A 17,026-nucleotide genomic window follows, 5' to 3' on the forward strand; every position below is an offset into this window, starting at 1 on the left:
TGTATTCACCCAGCATTTTGTCCATCGTGTCCAGTGTCCACCCCACCTTTGGTTTTGTTGTAATACTTGATTATCTCTGGTTTGCTTAATTGCGTCGCTTCGACTTCTCCAGTCATGTGCATTGACGATAGAAGCACAACTGATTTTTTTTTCTTTGGCACATATGAACAGACTGTTGCATCTTGATGGTAGGCGAAGTTGGTCGAGTAAACAGTCCTTTCCTTGGCAGGCTGCTTGTTGCTAGGCAAGAACCTTTTGTTTTTTCTGACTGTTCCAACTAAAGTCATGTCCCATGTGTTCAATACTTTAGCTAGCTGCATACCTGTGAAGAAATTATCGGTGGTGACATTTCTTCCAGAGCCTTTATACAAATAGACCAGGTCCAGAACTGTTCGCTCACCAACATTTACCTGTCTGGGACCATCTATTGGTTTTCCAGTATAACGCTGACCATGTAGCGGGTAGAAGTTAGATGCATGACAAGCCCAGGAATTCTTGATGCCATATTTAGCCGGTTTAGATGGTATATACTGTGTAAATTTAGTATTTCCTCGATATGGAAACAATTGTTCATCTATGGTGATTCATGTGGTTTGTAGGCTCTCTCCAAATTTTTATTCAGCATGAGCCAAATATCTCGTATTGGTGCAGCTTTATCTTTTTGCACACGCTCTGCACGAGTATTTTCATTGTCGAATCTAATAAATCTTAGCATCATACTGAAGCGGTCTCGAGACATAGCTGCACGTACAAGAGGCAAAGCATCTACATTCCACATATCTTCAAGATTCTCTTTGTTATTTCACGTGTGATACTTCCGTAGAGCACAGAAGCTAAACGTTCAGACCAATAAATACGCCACACCGTATAAAAAGTATAACCAATTTGGGAATTTCAATATAAAATGTATGTGGGTACAATTGTACCCATACCGCCTTTTAGCGGTGTTAAATTATGCAGTAGGACAAAGGTTAAATAAAGATTGCTTAAACGCGCAGTTTAAAGTAGAATGCTGAGCAGCATACAAAGGTTTAGCAAACAAACACCTCGGTTTATAAAAATAAGTAGGTCGTCGAATAATGTAATTAATTGATTCCGATTAACGAAGAAGCAATAAAAATTGCGTTCACACCAAATTGCCCTAATGTGAAGGCGCCGTTTAACTTCCTAAACCCATTACAGTATAGCCAACATATATTGATTGAATGAATGTGTTGGTTGAATATTTCGAAAAATAAAGGATTTTCATTACACGTTTGGAGTAATACTGTTTATGAATATTCTGTATGCATTTTGTTTTGTATTAAATGGTAGACACAAAATTCCGTATGTCCTCTTGATACCTTGCAGCCCGAGGTCCACCACGGTCTTAATCTGGCTCTGGGTGTTGATTTATTCCATTTTGACTTGTTGTGCGTCAGCTGGCGGTAGTTTTTTACTAGGTTATCTAGTGAATACGTGCGCTTTTGACTGTTCTTTTTTTTGGCCTTAATAAACTACTAAGAACTTTAGTTAATGAACTATAGATACTGGTAGTTTACAGGGCCTTGCATAAAATATGCTTTTAATTTACTCTTATTTTTTGTTTAGAATATTCATATAGATTAATTTCTGTTCTAACACATTCAAACTTATTGTGATCTTGTTAAAAATTGTCGGGTTTGACAAGCTCCTGTATAACTACATCCAGTTTGTTTATTTTTAGTTGGATTTTTCTATTTTATTTAATTCTTGTGTAATTGTTTCTAGGTCTTTTTATTATCCTGTTTAGAAAAATGTTTTTTTTTAAATCTGTTCTAGAACAAAGCGTATGAAAATCTTTATACTCTTAGGCTAGAACTTCATTGCATAGCAAAATAATAAGTACACGCGATGTCTATACATCATGTTCAGTATGGTGTTTATATAATATCTATGGTATAGTGTCGTTTATTTTTCGCCATTGACTATTATGGGAAGCGAAAAATAGTGCTAAGTTTTGGGATACGTTATCGTTACCAATAACCCGCTCACGAACAATCAATGAATGAAAAAAAAGCGTAGGTTATGTTTAATGGTGATTTCCAGACTACCAGAAGGGATCGCAGTGTCTATAGGGCCAGAGTTTGCATGTTTTTCTGTTTCAATTTATAATGAGGTCTAATCTGTAATGCAGAAGTGCGCAACCGTGTGATACATTTGCATACTAGACCGTTGCTACCGAAATTGTGAGTTTGTGACATCATTTGATGATTGATTTCATTTGATCTCGTGTACTTCTGCACGAGACACGTATTTTTAATGCCATGCCCAAGGGAAAAACTGCATTTTTTAGCCTTTTTCGACAAAATCTTTGGTGCACAAAAGATCTAAGAGTACCGTATTTTCTTGAATAGAAACCGCCCTTGAATAGAAGCCGCCCTCGAATAGAAACCGCACGATTTGATTAAAAATAAACAATTGAAGCCACCCTCAAAACAGGGGTTCTTAACCTGTGGGTAATTACCCACTAGTGGGGAATTTGAGGATTTCAAGTGGGTAACGAAACACAATGTTAAATCTGGAATCAGATTTGCGTTGTGCAATCTCAAAAATAGAGCCTGACATTGACTCGATCGTCGCTGAAAAGCAAGAACAAAAATCGCATTGACGTTGTTTGAAACTACGTAAATGTTCTTTAATGTTATTCTTCTCATTGAAATTGTTCTTTTTGTTAAATACCATTGTGCTTTGGGATATGTCACACAGGTCACTAGGATTCATTTTGATTTTTCAGTCAGTTTTAAAAGTATGTGGGGAATATAGGTTTATTAAGTAGCGGAAGTGGATAATGAAAAGAAAAAGGTTAAGAACCCCTGCTCTAATAGAAGCCGCCCTGGCATAGAAGCAGCAGAAGACAATGCTGAAATCGCTCCGGTGTAATAGGCCTATAAAGGCTGTCATTGAGAGCTTGCACATGCGAAAAACAGCAGTTGTCACATTACAGTAGTGATCGGATAGTAATAGAATAAAACCTTTTTGTCGAAAGAGAGCGCAGAATTTTATTGTCACCTAATCAACACTACCGGTCCTTCATGTAATAAAAATAGAAGCCGCACAAAACGTTCAAAAACAAAAAATAGTAGCCGCGGTTTCTATTCAAGAAAATATGGTATGCACTTTAGGTGTGCACTCACAGGCTTTCAAGTGCTGTTTTTTTTGCTTTAGCAATCCTTTATCAGCTTGCTATGAACCATGCATAAAAAGTGTATACACAATTGCATAAATGCGTACAAAATTCAACTAATGGGTATGGTACATAGGACGCCTAATTGTGAGCCCAGCATTATAGCCTCCTCGCCACTGAGGAAACAGACACTGATTGTCTGCGACCCTTAAGCATTCTCCTTGGGGCACTTGAGTGACACTCGAAAGGATAAACAAATCAGTTTCTAAGCCAAATTGCAAATTGCCATGTTGACCACACATCATTAATTGCTCTGTAACAAATGCATGATCAAAACAACTAAGGGAAGCTTTCTTGAAAATTTTTGTTTCCGATGTTTGATAACTACCTTTACCAAATTAAGAGAAATTGGCAATACAAATTACAGCTAGACTTTGTAAATCAAAAGGGACAGTACTTTCAAGGTTAAGAAAGTTAAGCGATCAAAAACCAGCACATATCATACCAGGGTAGATTTCATGCAATGCGTACCTCAAAGATAAACACTAAAGACCTGTTATGCCAACTGCAATCTCTAAAAAAGTGACATTGTGAATTAGTTTCTTTTTAATTAATTAAACAGTGCTTGTAGTTGCCTTGATTTTAATATGGTTGCACCAAGCTGTCTATTTGTTCTATGCCACGCCAATGTCAAGCTAAATTTATGCTGCTTTACTGTAGGTCATATCTTTGGCGTAATTCATGAGAAATGCGCTCTAACACGTAATGAAACGTCGTAAATGTATACATGTTAAATTTGAGCGTTTGCTTATGCACTTGCACACTGGCTTAAAATCTCATACATTAGATCCAAGAGTAGTCTCATTTAAACACATCTATTTGCAAAGTTTTTAGAATATTTAAAAAAATGTTGGTTTATTCAGGGGTGGCCAAACTGCGACTCTCGAGCCGCATGCGGCTCTTTGAGCCTTTGATTGCCGCTCTTTAATGAATTAGCATTGTTGAATTAGACATGCAATTTTCCCGGTCTAGACGAGTTGTTTGTTGAGATTATGAAACAATGCGTTCTATCACACGTATTAACAGTGGACTCATTGAGCAATAATCAAATTACACTCCAAAAAGTACATTATTGTACAGAAGTGTGCTAACTTGTACACTGTAGTTAAGTAAACTGTCAGATTGAAGCTGTACGTCAGGGCTGACCTAGTTTTAAGTCTTGGTTACGGTTATAATAATAATTGCAAAAAGAGTTGGTGAAGCCCAGTTGGAGACTCATAGATTCACCACGCAGCACTAATGTTAATCAATAGCTACACTTCTTTGTGAGTGAATAAATTCGTGTTTTTTATTGTGTTTGTGTTGTGGCTCTTTTAAAACTGGAATATGTTATATGCGGCTCGAGCATGAAGCAGGTCTGGCCACCCCTGGTTTATCGTATATACTCGAGTATAGGTCAACCCCTACTTTTTCGCTGAAAATCGGAGATCTTCTTATTCTCTCGTGTATAAGTTGACTAGCTCATTCCCCGCACTACCATCCGGTGGTTCGGTAAACATTCAACTGACTGTACCTCAGTAACTTATCGTTGCCCGCTCTTGATCTTCATTTCAAACCTGTCTTCATGGTGAAATTTTTAGCCTAGCTTGCCAGTACTTGCGTAGCAATTGCATAACTGTAAACTTCAGCAACAATTGTTTAAGACAAACCTACAAAGAGCTCAAAAATCAGTTGCGAAAATCTCGGCCTATACAGTACTCGAGTATATACGGTATGGTAGGTAAGTAGCTCTACCAGCAAGTATGTGTGGTGAAATACAGCGCACATATTGGCTTTAGTGCCAATATTCGAGCACAGAATTGCTGTTTTACTCTATATTCTGTAAAATAGGTATTGCGACAGAGTGGCATAAATCTTATCATTATATTTATCAGGCGCACTGAAAGTAAACTTTCCAGTATGGCCTTATAGGGAATGAGATTGCACTTTTGGTGTGAATTGGTAAAAAGTTATCATTAGTACTGTATCTATATACAGCCTGATGGGATTTTTTGCTTTAATTTGTTCTTCTAATTATCACACACAAACACACTGTTAAACGATGAAATATAAACTGATAATTTTTTAAGAACAATCCTTTCTTTATGATGATAACTCCATTTGATCATTTAGAAACGTGGAGTGGGATATGTATTAAGATTACATACTACTGTAACTACAAGATCTGTGATCTGAAACAGTTGGACAAGTCCTGGAATTCGCGTTTGCTGTAGGCTGTATGTCTGCATGTGTTAGAGAAATCTTGTGTGAAGATGAATTCTTATGATATTATCACCAACCAGCCTGTCGTTATAGACAATGTAAGTGGTGTGTCAACTTATAAAGCTTAACCGATATCACATTAAGCTCAAAGTGACATATGGTAAATTGGGGACAAAAAGTTCTATTTTATGTAGGTATTTCACTATATTATCTGCAATAGAATCTCAGAAAGTCTACTATCCAGAGGACATTGTTAAATGGTCATGTTAGCGACGTTGTCGCATTTGTGAGTTTCACACCAGACCCAGAGACACCGGTCTAGTAAAAAAGCCTCACTTGTGCTTACGTTGTTCTATAAAGAAAAGAGCGCGCTTGTTTTTTCACTCATGCTCCTGCTCTTTTTGGCGATTAATAATCAGCACATTTTCGGACACCAATTGCGTTCGTATGTTGCAAACATCAAATTTACATTGTAAAATGTGTGTCTAACTGCAACTGTAATTGCTTGTCATTATTTGTTGTAAATATTATAGGAAATTTGATGGAGTCCCAATAGTTTTGTTTTGGTCATACTTGCCACAAATAATTAATAAACGAGTTGAATATTAAGAACCTTTTAGAATTGTAAATGTCGATGTTCAACAATGTAATGTTGTTCACTTTCAAACAGTGTTGCACGTAATTGATAATAATTAAGAAACTTGCGTAATTACGTAACGGAGCTGCTGTTACCAACGTTTAGCTTATTACTTTATTTTTATTACGCAACCCACTTTTTGGTATATTTTATGCACACTTAACATCGATAATTATCTTTTTATCTGTATACATTCACTTATTTCACTGTGTAAATGCAATTGACATGTGTGCGATATCCACACTCGGCTCCTGGTCGGATATCTGTCTCGGCTCCCCCTGACGTAATAACCGTCCTTTGATAACTATTGCTACGACCGTAAAACGAGTATGGAAAGTATGGCAGTGACACTGCTAAACTGTAAAAGTGATATCACACTGCGCGAGGCCTACGACAAATATCGCTTTCGCATTTTGTGCAAAAGTAGATCAAACACTTCGTCGATAAAGTATGATAACAAATTAAGTTTGGGAAAATGTTTGTCAGAAAATAAGTCCGATTAATAATGGCTACAATAAATAAATTTTATTTACATTTCAACTTCCTTTAACATAGAACAAGACAAAAAAATGATTGTTTTCTGTTCACCGTCATCGAAAAGAAGCGGAATTTTTGTAAAATTACAACTCAGTGTTAAGCAATCAGTTAGACCTCATTTATCGGGACCACTTTGTTTTGTTACAAAGTGTCGGTTTAGCGAGGTATCCAGATAATCGAAATCAAAACAGTAATGGGGCGAAATATTGTTGTGTGGGAACACGTCACAATGGTCATGGTCAGAATTTTTTATGAGATAAGCTTGGTACACAAAAGCATGCATTTTAAGTGGGAAAAGTTAGTCAGTGTCGCAAAACTCATTTGCAAAAAATAAAAACAAATTTTAATGATCATCTAGGAACGAAATTATATTTTACTTACGTGCTGTTAGTAAACTAGCTTGTCAGCGCTGACTCAGCGTTTTGTATAGTGACCTCATCTTACTATATCACTGTTGCTTTCATTGTACATAGGTAATTGGCTATTGCTTTCGTCATCTACGACAAACGCACAAAAGCTACTTGGTATAGCACCATGAAGTAGGTGCCTGAGTTCAATCACTTCATGTGTTAACCAGTTCTTGACAGAATTGTTTTAACACTTGCCTGCCCCTACAACTGGTTTATTTTGCATAAAGCTTGAAAAGTTAACTGTTAACCATACCTTATATGCATAATTTTTATCATTTTGCTTGCCAGCCTAATGTGTGTTGTAACTTGTCAGTAAATAATTGTGTTGGCAGCAGCCCAACAAACCTTTTGCAACCGTTACAGCATTCGGAAGCAATGTTTTATAAATCAAGAGTATACAAAAGCTGTTGTATATCAATATGTCTAGCTACTTATGTTTTTTAAATATTTTGTTTTTTGTAGGGTTCAGGAATGGTAAAAGCCGGTTTTGCTGGTGACCAAGTTCCAAAGAGTTATTTCCCCAACTTGTAAGTTAATTGTATGCTGTGCAGTGTTTGTGGATATATTTAGCATACAGTAAGAGTTTAGTAACTAGCCTGTGCTTAATTTTAAATTTTAGAAAACTCGAAACAACTTCATTAGTTTCCACTCGAAGCAAATTACTTATTAAAATGCATGTAGACAGCTAATTACAAGATTTTGACTTACAAATTTTGTTAACTCAATGTGTTTCTGTGGTACATAGGACATGATTAGTTCAGACTGTTATCGCAAAATTATCACTTTATCACACTGAATTAATATATAGCACTTATCACTTTTAGGGCAAACAATTTTTTATTGTGAAAAAAGTTGTACAGGAAAAATGCGTAAAATCAATTGATTGTTCAAAATGCAAATATTAGCCTATTTTCCTCAATCACATTTTTATGTTATTTGTCACCAATTTTTTCAACTTTATTTTCTGTATTTACTTTGCAGTATTGGCCGTCCTAAGCATGTTAGAGTTATGGCCGGCGCACTTGAAGGTGACATGTTTATTGGCCCGAAAGCGCAAGAACATAGAGGCTTACTTAGCATAAAATACCCAATGGAAGTAAGTATGGTCTTGTTGTTGTACTTTTGGATAGCACAGATCATGGTATTGTAGGTATCTGGTATGAAAATGCTGAGAAACATAACGCGGAAATTTACACAACATCTTTATTCGTAAATTTACTCTCTTGGCGTGAAATCCTTATAAATAGATCTATAAATGCAATGAAATAAGGTTTGTAAATTAATTTTTCTGATTTTGTTTTTTCTTAGCATGGAATAGTGACTGATTGGAACGATATGGAAAGAATATGGCAGTATGTTTATTCCAAAAGTGAGCTGCAGACTTTTCCTGAGGAACATCCTGTTTTACTAACTGAGGCTCCTTTAAATCCAAGACAAAACAGAGAAAAGGCAGCAGAAATATTTTTTGAAACGTTCAATGTTCCTGCATTTTTTGTCTCAATACAAGCTATTTTATCTTTGTAAGATTTTTATGTGATATTTATATGTGAATTTTGGCTATTATGACACTAGATATTATTTTTTATTATTATTGTGATAATATGTATTTAATACCGTATCGTATTGTGTGTCAAACATAATAGCATGTTTGTGATTTATTTTATGTTTGTCTTTAGTCATTTTCAAGATTTTTTTTTTGATTGTTTGCATAAAAATTGACTGCACCACTTTTTAGCAATTATTGTTTCCTACCCAAGGAAAACAATATTCTCAGTATCAGTAAACATGTTGTGTTTGTTTCTAGAATAAATCGAGCACCCATTTATGCTTGCTATTAAAATTCAATCTTTCAATTAAAATATGTTTATTATGCTTAAAAGATCTTATGTTAAACCTATGTTTTGCATATCAAGGTATGCTGCTGGCAAAACTACTGGAGTTGTTCTTGATGCGGGGGATGGGGTGACACATGCTGTGCCAATTTATGAAGGATTTTCATTACCTCATTCCATTGTGAGAAATGATGTGGCTGGCAGAGATGTGACCAAGTAACATGTCATATATTTTGTGATGATTTTTGTTAGACTTCCTTTGTAGTTTTTACAGAAAGACTGCATCTTTCACAAGGTGTTTAGCGATGAAGCTTAATCAATTCTCTTTATTAAAATAAGAGTGCAACGGTGGCACATTATAAGCATGTTAGCGGCACTGTAATTATGGATTTCTAATATTTCAATTTAAAATGGGATGTGAAATTTTTGTCATGAGTCGAATTAGAAATGCAGTTTTTCCATACTTAAACATGTATCACTTTTTACTCCAAAACTTCCAACAATGACTACCATGTGTTATTGCACAAAATGAACTGTAATGACCTGAAATTTCTCAATCACCTTTACTTGTTGCATAGATATCTACAATTACTTTTGAGAAAAGAAGGTTTTAACTTCAAAACCTCAGCGGAAAAAGAGATTGTGAAAACTATCAAAGAAGTAAGAACGCTTTTTTATTTTATATTAACATAGGCATTTTTAGGATCTCCCCGTAGTAAAGGTGGGTTCAGATGATGATCCATATACAGCTATTTTTGAAAGAAATTCTACTGTGTTCTGGAATCTATCAGAAATAATTCTGTTTTCAAGAAATATCTACTTCGTCCTAAAACGTCATCTTCAGCTTCTTCTGAAAATAGAATGAGAAACTGAAGATGTGTTCCTTGGGCAAAGACTATACTTCTCTAATGGATTCGAGAACTTATTTAAACTTTGTTCAATTTTCCTTTGACATTATTTTTACCTTATTTATTTTTATCATAAATGTTAAAGTAGGTTTATGCTCGACTAATTAAGGTACCAACTACATCCTAACAACCATTTACTACTAATCTCTAGAAAGCATGTTATGTTGCACAAAACGCATCAAAAGAAGAAGGTGTTGAGAATGAAAAGAAGTTATACCCACTACCTGATGGAAGTTCCATTGAGGTAAGCAATGCTTGTCCAATTTTTCCTTTCCAAACAATTCTACCTTTTCCTTTATTTGTTTTACTCTGTATAGATCGGTCCAGCTAAATTTCGTGCACCAGAGGTCTTGTTTCAACCGGATTTGATCGGCGAAGAGTGTCAGGGTATTCACGAAGTTCTCTCTGATAGTATACAAAAGTGCGATATGGACCTGAGAAGAACTCTCTATCAAAATATTGTCCTTGCCGGTGGCACAACGTTGCTGAAAGGTTTTAAAGCTACTGCAATTAGTTTTGATATTGTCACTCTCAGTAGTACTGTGAGTTGCACAAAATTATTTTAGATCACTTTCGTCTGGGTTTTTTCTTGTAATATTTGGTTGGCAATGTTTTACCTGGCCTCAATCTCAGTATTCTTTGTTTTTTATGTAGTAACTGGTTTAGCTCCAAATAAATGTTCGTGAAGTCATTTACATTGTACTTTACATTTTTCAGGGTTCGGAGATAGAATTCTAACAGAAGTTAAGCGACTTGCACCAAAAGATGTAAAAATTAGGATATTGGCTACGCAGGAGCGGTTATATTCAACATGGATTGGGTATGCTTTTTAAAATTCTACATGTAACAGTATATTATTATTTATGCTTCATTCTTTCGTTTCGGATTTTGTTTGACTGTTTTTTGTTCGATGCTATAGTCAGTGAACATAACACAGTATGCACTTTATTCCCCCATTTTTAGTGGGTCCATTCTGGCGTCGTTGGACACTTTTAAGAAAATCTGGGTGACTAAAAGAGAATACGAAGAGGAGAGGCACAAAGCGATACATCGAAAAATGTTTTAATTGGCGTTAAGATATTAGTGCCACCAACAGAGTGTGTAAGCTGCCCTATAGCATTCACAGGGTAGAAAGTAGAATGATGTAATAGCTGCTACGAACACTGTTGCATCTTAGTTTACTGTTATGTGCCGACAGTCATGCAATTTTCACATAATATGTTTGTAATGTTTTTTGTCGACTAATGTTTTGTTGGTCTTGGCAGTTGATACTGCGTGACAGTGGAATTGAGAGAAAATGGACTATCCAATTTTCACTTGGCTAATGAGAATTAAATATATTTATTCATTATATTGTTTTTGCATTTTGAATAAGTTGGTGGACATATTATTGTTTCAGTTTGTGAACACTGAACAATGGGTTTAAATACAAATTGCACATACACTTTTAAACTTTATAAACTTTAAGCAAGGCACGCAGAACTAGTCATTTAAAACATTTATACCCAACATTTTGTTAACTCTTTTACCTTGAGTGCATAACACATCATTCTAAACATGGTGCATAGGAAGACATAGGCTGCATTAAAGAAAACTTATGTTGGCGTTTCTTCTTTTTTTTAAATGTTGGAATATAAAATTTGCAGTTTGTGCATTGACAAATTATTAGGCTGCTATTGTTGTCCTTGTTAATGCATGTGTGGTGTTTCTATGAATTATATTTAAACTGTATTCAACTAAATAATTTTTTTTTCACATACCAACACTATTGAATGGTACCGGTATTTCAAAAGCTTATTTTGGAAATTTCATAAATTGCAATATTTTTTGATTTATGCAATTTTTGGTGTAACTTCACTGCATTGGTCATTTTTTCAGACATCTATCATGAAAAGCTTTTAAATTGATTAGGATGAAAAACTAACATCAAGTCTTATTAAGAACTGTGTTGGTATCGTTTTGTTAATTATGTGAAAACATGCACTAGATTTTTCACACATGGCATTTACCAACGTTCCATTTTGTATTGCCCTAACTCAGTGTTTTGGATAACTCAACTTCTGAAGCGAGTAAGTGTTTTTCAAGGTTTGGTTGGATCATGCCTGATCAGCCAATTATTTGTGGCACAACTTTCTCCTGTTGCATTTGATTTGAAAGACAACACTGGATCAGAATTTCTTTACTTTATAAAGTTCGTCTTTGTTGAACATGCATGACTAGTGAGTAATTCTAAAAATGTTTGTCTTGGTGTCTTGTATGTCGATGCCATTAAAATCAATGTTTTGTAACAACATATCTGGCTGTTTCTCCTTCAAAATGATGGGATATTTTGTTGGTTTGTGATTTAAACAAAACAAATGTTGTTCTGGTAACGAGCGAATCAAGACAGGCCATTACCAAGTAATACTAGCTTTTAGCCATGACTTGTATTCCTTTCAAAACTGATTCTGCCAGACCACTTCGAATGGTGTGGCATTTATTATCTGTGTCACATGTTTGTACAGATGTTGGGAATTATTTAAAAGTTTGCTTCAGCAGATACAGCTGGGCTGATCTGTAATGTGGTCACATTTTACTTACCTAGGACTACATTCTTTCTTCTATCTAGCGCTGTCTCAATTTTTTGAAGTGCTTCGAAGGTTTGCCATGTAACTGACAAGTTAGTAAACTTAAATTCCTTCTGACTTGTTTTAGTTTATGCCAAATCAAGCATTGATTTAATATAAGGTTTATTAAATAATTTATAGATTTAAGGCAGCTGTGTTTCCTAAGAGACGTTTTTTGTCAGCTGATGACATAAAAACACCCATCTTAATAAAGTGTGCATGTAGCTATTTGAAGTTGATGAAATGCCACACTTGACTATTGACTGCCTTTGATTCTTTCTTACAGTTTATGTATATTAACTAATAGAATTAAGTTAATGATGCCGTCAGATTATTGAGTGGAGGGGAAATTAATAGTCGGTGGACATTAAACTGTGATTTGTAATTAAATAATTATCAATTTGATTTAAAGAAACAAAAGGTTATGTCTTAAACAATTTAATTCAGAATAATTTAAGCTGCAGATTAGGCCACTCAATCATTGTACTTTGCAGGATTAGGGAGGCATTGGTACATTATTAAATCCTTTTATTGATCATGCATTGCATGTTTGTTTGGCACACCAGTGCATACCTCACACCCAGTCCATAGTTCAAGTGTTTTACTGATATAATCAGAAGCAGCTGGCAAAGAAGTTTATAATCTTACTGAACTAAATCAATAATTTATGTCCTCTCAACCAGGTGCATTAAGAGAGTGGTTTTCTGTACGCCACTGTGCATGAAACAAGTTGTGTCCTCAGAAGTACACTTAAGTGTATGCAGTTTATATATGTTCAATTGAGGTATGTGACCACTTGCAGAGAAAGATAAAACAACACTGTACTGTATTGAGAAGTGCTTTGCATCAAAGTTTAATCTATTATTAAAATTGAATACTGAAATAGACCATTCAATTGAACAGCAATAGTTAATCCATATAGTCCGAAAGTGGAGCAGTTTTACAATGCCACTTATCAACAAACATTGCAACTTCTGTTTTATGCCTAAACACTTCACACTTCAGAATGTTAAGTACCACTTAGTGGTTTTTAGTAGATAGAGTCCTTGTTGGAACCTACTCGGTTATTGAGCTAGGCTATGTCCGAGTGATAGAAACGAAGAAAATCTTGGTTCAACTGATTTTGTTCATGAGTAACCTGCAGTTAGAATTAAGGTTATTGTGATTGTTTCGTACCAATCTAGGCGTTGAAAAAATACACCGTTGTCAATGAAAGAATGAAATTTGATGCTAAAGGTATGATAAAATTACTAACGTTTTTAATAAACTTTTAGTTGTCAATACTACAGTATTATATTAAGTTTTCAAACCCTACTATTTGTAGTTTGGTGTAAACTAAAAGATTCGCAGTGTTATGAATAACTTAAGTAAAAAATGTTTTATTTGCGTCAAGTAACACCTATTCTATAAATATTTGTTAAAGTGAGTGAAATGGCACATAAAGCAATGAATGCAACTTTGAGTGGCGACAACAACAACAATGATGTCATTGCATCCAGCAAGGTAGAAAACTGAAATAAAGGAATAATCCTGATTATATATTTTACCCAGCTAAAATTTATTTGAAATTACACAGGAAGTGTTGGTAAGCTCTGCTAAAGCAAGTTCAATGACAAGTAGCAAATCAAGTAACAGCGTTTCCTCTTACTCACCTGTGAAAACTCCAACACATTTTCATCACCCAGGTAATTCAGCACAAGTTTATTGATACAAAAAGCAGAAGTACATTTTTATTAAATCCTCTTATCTTACTTCATTAAGAAAAAAATTCACAAATATTATGTGGTCATTTCAATAACAATAAGTATTTAGTTATTCATCAATGTTTTTTGCTGACTTGCAAAAATGTTTGTGCTATGGTATTTATGGTTCAGTATTCAAAATCGATCTTTTCCATTAAGTTATTCTGACACTTTTTTAAGGAACTATAAATAATTTATACCATTATGCTGTATCCCAGATCTTTAATAACGTCTGAGCTTTAGTGGCTCGTTGTTGCACCACTTTGCAATGTGTGTGATACAAATGTTAAATCTTTTCCATACTTTTTACCTTGCTTTTGTCTTTTCTATAATTGCTTCACATAAACTTGTACAAAATGCTGTTGTTTATTACTTTCTCAAGAATGTTTACATTTTTTGCAGAATATTTCATAGAGGGCAATGATAACCAGAAACCTCGCATGGTAGAACATGCAAAACAAGTTGTGGTTAATGTTCATCCAGAAACAGGAATTGATCGGACTTCAATCATTGAAAATGACCTTAATAACTGGCAACCTTCATCCCCTTACAGCAGATGTAATATACTTTTAGCAGCACTTTACAATTGGCATATTGTGAAATATAAAATCCATAAAAGTATCTTGATGGTATCTCTATTGTTCATTGTATTTTGATTGATGCATAAAGCTGTGGAAGTTATGTATGTTTTTACTAAAGAATGTCAACTTTTTGTTTCATGCAGCCTGGTGTTTATGTAAGTACATTGCAAACATCTCTGTGATATATTTCCAGAGTCTAACATGTGACTTAACCATAACGAACTCACTACGACAACATGTCTAGAATTTACTCCAGATCGATGTTGTCGGAGTGCATGCTGAATAAATCATGAATTGAAAAACCGTTTTGTGCTGTAAGGCTGGAATATAATCGTTGATACTGCAGGTTCTTGGTATTCAAGGTGGGAAGATAAAGAAGAAGCCGAGGAAATGGATCGCCAGGAGAAAATGAAGGAGGAAAGAAGAAGAAGAAACACTGAAGAGGTCGATTGGCATGACAGACTCATCTCAAACAATCTTTTTTAAAAAATATTTCGCAATCATTGCCTTACAGCCTTTTATGCCATTGCTATATTCACAGATTCAAAAACTACCATGCAGCTTGGGAAAGATGGTTTTAAAAGAACAAGAGAGATTGGAGATAGAACTCGAAAAACAAGGCCTGGATCCAAGATTAACTTCACGATCACCTAGCGCGAACAATCCCTTGAATGTTCACCCACGATACAGAAATCCTGCCAATGCCTGTAAGTTTTATACTTTACTGTTGCAGTGGTCACTTATCGCAATGCTTTTGAAAATTTCTTAAGTTTTTTTCAACTTTGTTTAACATTTAGAAACTTTTTTGTTGCTCAGCACCGTCTAGAATAGTAACAAATAGCAAACAAGGTATTGTGACAAACAGCGTCCAAAGTTTGACCATTGATGTAAGTGGACAGTGAATACACGTTAAATATGCAACGATGTTTTATGATAAACCGACCAGATCAGTTTTAAGCGCAGTTTCAGGTTTGTTATTCGTCTTGCAGAGAGATAACAACATACGTCCCAGCGTAGACAACACGTTGAATACCAGCGGTAAGCAAAATATTTACGTTTTCCTTGATCTTGTCAATTCATGTCATCAAAGGTAATCAATATCACCAGGAATTTCACATTTGTTGACGAAGTTAGTTCCAATTTCAATATTTTTCCTCTTTTGGTTTACAGTAGACGGGTTTGAAAACAGTACGTTTATCAAAGTCAACAGTGAAGCTAAATTGACCAAAGGCGTGTCCATGCCAGCGATTCCTGGTCAAGTGAAGGTAGAAAGTGGTTTTCTGTTTGATCAGAAAAACCATTTCTTGCAGGGCAGTTTTCAGATTGTGGTCTAATGCAATTTTAATGCGCAGCTCTTCCCCTACCACATTCTTTCCACGTTAAACCGACGACTTCCAAAAGGTGTTGACCGCACAAGATTAGAGGTGAGTGCTTTGGCCCCTCAAGCACAGTTTCCGCCATTTTTATGCTCAACGGTATTGAGACAAGTTTTGTTTACGTTTAAAGTCGTTTTGGGCGTGGTGTATATTTTTTCTAATGTGAAATTGTACAACCTGTTATTTTTTAATGATTTCTGTGCTCTGTAGCAACACCTAACTTTCAAAGAATTTAACGAAATCTTTGGAATGACACGAGACCAGTTTTGGAGATTGCCTAAATGGAAACGAATGGAAATGAAGAAGAAGGTTCATTTGTTTTAACTTCGCTTTGAAATAATTGCAACCAGTACCATGAGAGTCAGAAGCAAAGCTTGACTTGATCCCCTGTACTCATTCTGTTGATATTTCCAGTAGTTTTTATTTCAAGTATGATTCAGTTTTTCTACTCCGTGCAGCTTGTCAGTGTTAAATCCATGGTGGAACTGTAGTTGTGGTTTTTATAAAAATCAGACAATTTATTATTACGGACAAACGAATTTGAGAATACTTTTTCTGTAAGAAATTGGGTCTAGCATCTTCAGTAAAAAATTGGTTATCCCTGCGAATATGTTTAGGCCTATTGTTTATTGCACGAAACAGTATTCCTGGCAGAAGGGCCTCAATTGAAAAGAAATAATGTATACTTGTTAGATCAATGTACGGTATAGTGTGAGAGAATTTTTAGACTGCTTTGAACTACAACGTGTATTTTGATGTTACTTTTCACTTTTGTGCACAATCGGTAACTGTCACAAATGCCTACTATTGCATGCAGCCGTCTCTTGTTTATGTGTTCGCGAATTAAATTGTGACGATGACATCTGGCATTGTTCCATTCATGTCATTACCTTTTGTCTCGGGTGAAGATTAATTTGACAGAGTTTGACGCGTTCTCACATGAAACTTTTTATTCTGTGTTCTGCTATAAAATAGATTGATATTGTAAAT

General features: G+C 35.1%; 2 protein-coding genes across 3 annotated transcripts; both read left to right on the forward strand.

Annotated features, from left to right (window-relative positions):
• The first annotated feature begins 5,290 nt into the window (after positions 1 to 5,290).
• On the forward strand, positions 5,291 to 12,024 carry LOC143459369 (beta-centractin-like). The gene is made up of 10 exons (XM_076956491.1): positions 5,291 to 5,505; positions 7,454 to 7,518; positions 7,973 to 8,087; positions 8,300 to 8,511; positions 8,905 to 9,039; positions 9,402 to 9,483; positions 9,883 to 9,975; positions 10,049 to 10,223; positions 10,449 to 10,551; positions 10,695 to 12,024. The coding sequence occupies exons 1-10, from the start codon at positions 5,458 to 5,460 to the stop codon at positions 10,795 to 10,797; spliced, it is 1,131 nt and encodes a 376-aa protein (XP_076812606.1). The 5' UTR covers positions 5,291 to 5,457; the 3' UTR covers positions 10,798 to 12,024.
• A 269-nt stretch (positions 12,025 to 12,293) lies between these two features.
• Positions 12,294 to 16,896, forward strand: LOC143459370 (uncharacterized). 2 transcript variants are annotated; one of them, XM_076956493.1, is made up of 12 exons: positions 12,294 to 13,573; positions 13,761 to 13,840; positions 13,914 to 14,022; positions 14,482 to 14,637; positions 14,804 to 14,815; positions 15,007 to 15,104; positions 15,202 to 15,367; positions 15,477 to 15,547; positions 15,650 to 15,698; positions 15,831 to 15,925; positions 16,013 to 16,084; positions 16,247 to 16,896. In XM_076956493.1, the coding sequence occupies exons 1-12, from the start codon at positions 13,555 to 13,557 to the stop codon at positions 16,358 to 16,360; spliced, it is 1,041 nt and encodes a 346-aa protein (XP_076812608.1). In that variant the 5' UTR covers positions 12,294 to 13,554; the 3' UTR covers positions 16,361 to 16,896. The 2 variants fall into 2 exon arrangements, with proteins under 2 accessions (XP_076812608.1, XP_076812609.1); XM_076956494.1 differs by lacking the exon at positions 14,804 to 14,815 and having other exon boundaries at positions 12,298 to 13,573.
• Positions 16,897 to 17,026: the final 130 nt, after the last annotated feature.

This window comes from Clavelina lepadiformis, chromosome 5 (genome assembly GCF_947623445.1).
Source record: "Clavelina lepadiformis chromosome 5, kaClaLepa1.1, whole genome shotgun sequence".
In the NCBI taxonomy this organism is placed as follows: domain Eukaryota; kingdom Metazoa; phylum Chordata; class Ascidiacea; order Aplousobranchia; family Clavelinidae; genus Clavelina; species Clavelina lepadiformis.